Below are 4,739 nucleotides of genomic sequence, written 5' to 3' on the forward strand. Positions count from 1 at the left end.
CACACACACACACACCTGCACCTACTTATCACAGGAGCAGAGGCCACAGCACTTGCCCAGGTCGGTCAGGTTTTTCTCGGCCTCCTTCATATCAGAGTTGATCTGATCCAAACCCTCCTCTATACGCTCCAACTGCTCTACAAGAGGGGAAGGAGGACGGAGGAACAGGTGGGAGGAGAGGAAGAAAGGAAGAACAACAACAGGAAGGAGGAGGAAGAGACAGCGGCAGTATGAGGAGGATGAAAGGAGGGAGGTGAAGGTAAAGAGGTGAGAAAAGGAGGAAGAATTGAGGAGGAGGAGGAGGGCAAATCAATCACAAACTATTTCCCAAAAGCCCCACAGCTGAACTTAAAAAAAACAGCCACCAGCAACTGAACACGAGACGCCCAAAACTTTAAAAAAAAATCCACTGATAAATGATAAATAACTGCTCTAGCTATTGCTCTGCTGAACCAAATGATGCGTCGATATGCCGGTGGTTTGCACGCGGCCCACTGTGCCCAGTTCCATTCTGCTTCCTCGCTCAGGGTTTGGTCGAGTTCAGTCTCATGATTCGAGATCTTAAAACCGGCAAAGTGTTCAGAAACTGGCCTGTGAGTGTAGGACGAGTTGGAATAAAGGGTGTGATTGCAGAATGATATCTCTCCAGTATTTACAATAAGTTAGATATAACTGTAAAAAAGAAAAAAGGTATGTAAAGGTGTGTTTAACTTGTTTCAGAAACTGTATTCCAATGACATTTATACCCATTTGTGTAGCTGGGCACACACGATACAATTTTAGAAGTGTTATTTTTTTCATCCAAACTGTACAAGTAAATCTTAAAGCTCACCATTTATGTGCTCACACTGTACGCATAAGATAGGAAATAAAATGGCCCGTCAACAGCTGCAGACGGTTCTGGCTGTTCACAGTGGTCAATAAAGTTTAGTTTGAACGTTGGGGCAGATAGTAGCTTGTTGCTAATGAGGCAGCATCCATGAGGTTTTGGGAATCCACTCGACATCGGACAACCAAACTTTCAGAAGTGTTAGAAATACTTCCGAACCTCTGACGCCCATTTAGGAGCAGCTGATCCTCAATCCCCCCTGTACACTGCACGGTAAACAACACTTATAATAATTGGCTCAAATGATACCACGTACGCCCAGCTTTACTTTATTTCTGCTCGTGTATCTATGGCCATGTACCTCCTTGAAGGGTCATTGTGGAAAGAAATGACTGAGAGCACAACATTTTAGCAGGTAAAGCAGCATAAACCATCCGTCTTTAATGTAATTTATTACCTGGTATCATCAACATTAATCATTTCGTCAGCGTTGTTGTAGATTGTGAGTAAATTCTCTAAATAGACGTGTTCTTATGGAGGAACCAAACTCACAAGATCAGGCAAGAATCCGTCTCGCCAGGCTTCAATCAAAGCACGCATATCCGATTTAAAGTTTTTTAGACCAATCAGCGTCCTTTGAGGAACTACTGGCAGCTACATCGTGATGTACGGACACTACGTGTGTGTGACGACAGCTGCTACAGACGTTACCGTAGATGCTCAAAAGAAGAGCAAAGAACAACAATGAAGGGTTTTCTCGATGGAGGAGATGTTTGACTACGTTGAGTTAATGGAACTGGGCACCAGTGTGGGGTTTTCTACAGGCCACCAGTTGGATCCTGGAAACCAGACCTACTTTCTGATTGGCCAGCTACACAGACCACAGCACTGGGCCATGTCTGTCAGATTCTTCTCCGCCTCTTTCATGTCCCTGTTGATGGAGTCCATGCCTTCCTCAATACGGTCCAACTGCTCTGTTAGGAACAGGAGTTTAATGAGGGTGTAACAACAGCAGAGACAGTGACTGATTGGTCCAGGGTGTGTTCAGACCATTTCACAAACCCCAGGAATCACATTTCATGCTGAATCTGAGATATCAGTGTGGGTTTAATATGGTACAGCATGTGAACTGTGGACTGGAAAGACGTTGAGAAACATTCATGTGCATTATTTTTACTTTCTGAGGTTCAGTTCAAACAAAGTATTATACTTTTTTTTGTGCATTTTATTGAAAAACTGGTATTAATTGGCTCTTTTGAGATGAACTGTGCCTCGTTTGGAAAGTGGACGACATCAGGCAGCAGCAGCAGGACGCGGTAGCAAAAAGCTGCAGTCAGCTCGGATGTTTTTTTTCAGCAGCTTTTAAACAATATGCAGGAAATCAGAGGACATCCTGTTAGAGACATCTGAAGCCTACCTGTAGTTTGCAGACTACATTCAGGTATATAAATAGGCTTTTTTGTTATTACCAACCATAAAACATGTGTTTGTTAACAGATTAAACCTTGAGACTAACAATCCAGCGTTAAATATTACAATCACTCAGAAAAAAGATTTTCTACAAAACGTGGTGGTCAAAACTAATCAAAGCCAATCAGCCGCTTGATCAGAGAGCATCTGAAAACTGGTTATTGTTGCCCATCACAGCAAGTCGGACACAAATCTGACCGACAGGCATTGTGTGGCCATCGGCGGTGATTCTGTGTGGATTTGCTCATTTCCATCGAGCCTATTAACTTCTCTTCAGTAGTCAGAGTCATCCAGTGGGCCCGATTGGACGGTTTTCCAGGTAACGTTGATACAATGTGCATCTGCGGGCGCTCTAACAGCTGATATAGACAACAAAGTCAGCTGTAATTCAATCTCCAGACTAAAACACAACCCCAGAGTTTTAAAAGCCTGTTTCAACAGGGCCAATATGTCTCCGTCTTAGGGGCTCAATAACACCGGAGGAGCGTGGACACCGTATGCTTTTTAAAGTCCAGAGGCAGTAATCTTTAGATATTGAAGAAATACTAAAATATTGCCGCTACCCTCTTCCTTTGGAAAACTTTCTGTTTCACTGTTGGGGTTATTGTACAAAGTTAGAATCAAATATGATCGAATACCTCCTTGTTCGTCCAGCATAACCAAAGTTCTGATCGCAGCATCTTTACTCTGGAGGAAGGAGCAAATAAAAGCACATAAATACAGAATGCACATTATTAAAAGAACGCTGTTTCTTTACTTTTTATTTCAATATGTCAAAGCTGATGGAAGCCCATTTCCACCAATGTGATATTGAGAAAAAAAAGGATTCTAATGAGAAACTTTCTCAATATTTTGACTCAGTGTCTCAAAATACTGACAGTGTCACAAAGTCAATATAACGGGCTTCCATAGAAAACCCACAATCGCTTCCCAGCCGCCTACAGTTAATCACGTCAGTCTTGTTTACAGTAATTAGGTGAGACATCTTTGGGCATTTCCTCTTGTGGAAAAAACAGAAGGCTTATGTGAAGATGATAAAATGATAATGAGGATGAACTCTCTCTGACTCTTCATATCTTTATTAGTTTTAATTGATAGCCGTTGGGCTCCCTAGTTGTGTGTTAGCATGTGTGTGTTTTTACCTGCTCACCCAGCTGCAACATCCGCCTCGTGCTCTCCAGGGACTGAAAGACAGAGGAAATATATCAGGCACTTTAAAAATACATTCAAAGATCAACAACACGTTACATGAATAAATGTTTTTATTGTTAGTTGAATTACTTAAATTACTTTCAGTCAAATTGTGAGGCTCTAACATGGTTGCCAGAGTTAAACTGAGACTCCTCAACCTAAAGATAAAGATAACTGTCTACATTTGGCAGATATTATAGGTAAAATGGAGAAATATTATTCAAATTGTGCATTTCCAGTTAAATGCTTTATAGTGTAACCCAGTGCTTGAACAGCTTAACACTAAGAAAACAGCTTAACGCTAAGAAAACAGTTTAACTCTAACAAAACAGCTTAACGCTAAAAAAACAGTTTAACACAAAAAACAGCACTCAAAATGTCCTTGTTAAAAAGAATAACAAATGAGAAAAGAATTATGGATTGAGCAATTATATCAATTAAATTCCTCTGACAACAAAACAATCCTGTCTTTCATCTTGTCTTTTCCAGCATATTTATGTTAGGAAGTAACAGACCTGTAAAATACATTAAAATAGTCGTTTTCTGATGCAGGGAGACCCTGTGTCCTCTGTGGGGGACAGTGACACTTGCTGCTTCTAATTTTCAACCATCTTCCATTCTTAGGAAACACACACTGGACGTTTACAGATGCTACTCTGATGTCCCGCTCCCCTGAAGGCAGCACGAAGCTGCGCTACAGGAAGCTGATGGAGTAAAGAGAGCTGTTGCTATGGAAACGATACAACGTCTCGAGGAGTCGCAGTGGCGTAAACGAGCAGGTTTTAATGATAAAGACGTGAGAAAAGATATTGATCTCTGTGGTTTTTTACTCTTATCTTTATAAACTAAAAAAAATCTGTAAATTTACAGGGTTTTTCTGTTTTATTTTTAAAACATGGAAATAATAAATTACAAAATAGACTGAATTTACATGTCTAATGTAAAATAAACTGTAAATAATCCTAAAATTACTTCTTTAAAGAACATTTCCTTTTTTCACATTAAATGATTAAAATTTTTTTTTTTGCAAATCTGCTGTTTATTTAATAGATTAGGATTGTTAATACATTTATGTAACATTACTGATAATTAACGGTATTTTTTGTTATTTCTGCCTGCTTTCTTTTTTTATTTTATTTAGTTTTTAGTATAACTTTTATTAAATAATAAATATTGTTTTACCTAAAAATCGATTCATTGTCATTTTGATCACCGTATTATATTTTTAAATCTACTTTATTTAATTTTT

The 4,739-nt window shown here is 39.4% G+C and overlaps 1 protein-coding gene across 1 annotated transcript in view; it reads right to left on the reverse strand.

The window, feature by feature from the left end:
* The window catches only part of zgc:101731 (SNARE_SNAP25N and SNARE_SNAP23C domain-containing protein), a gene marked incomplete at its 5' end in the record, with an annotated part of 5,911 nt that extends 2,428 nt beyond the window's left edge, over positions 1–3,483 (reverse strand). Inside the window, 3 exon segments of the mRNA XM_035679741.1 lie at positions 26–137; positions 2,938–2,986; positions 3,442–3,483. Of these exon segments, the coding sequence (XP_035535634.1) occupies positions 26–137; positions 2,938–2,986; positions 3,442–3,483 (203 nt within the window).
* Between the last annotated feature and the right edge of the window lie 1,256 nt (positions 3,484–4,739).

Source organism: Morone saxatilis, unplaced genomic scaffold (genome assembly GCF_004916995.1).
Source record: "Morone saxatilis isolate NCDOM2014 unplaced genomic scaffold, NCSU_SB_2.0 Contig8, whole genome shotgun sequence".
NCBI lineage: Eukaryota > Metazoa > Chordata > Actinopteri > Moronidae > Morone > Morone saxatilis.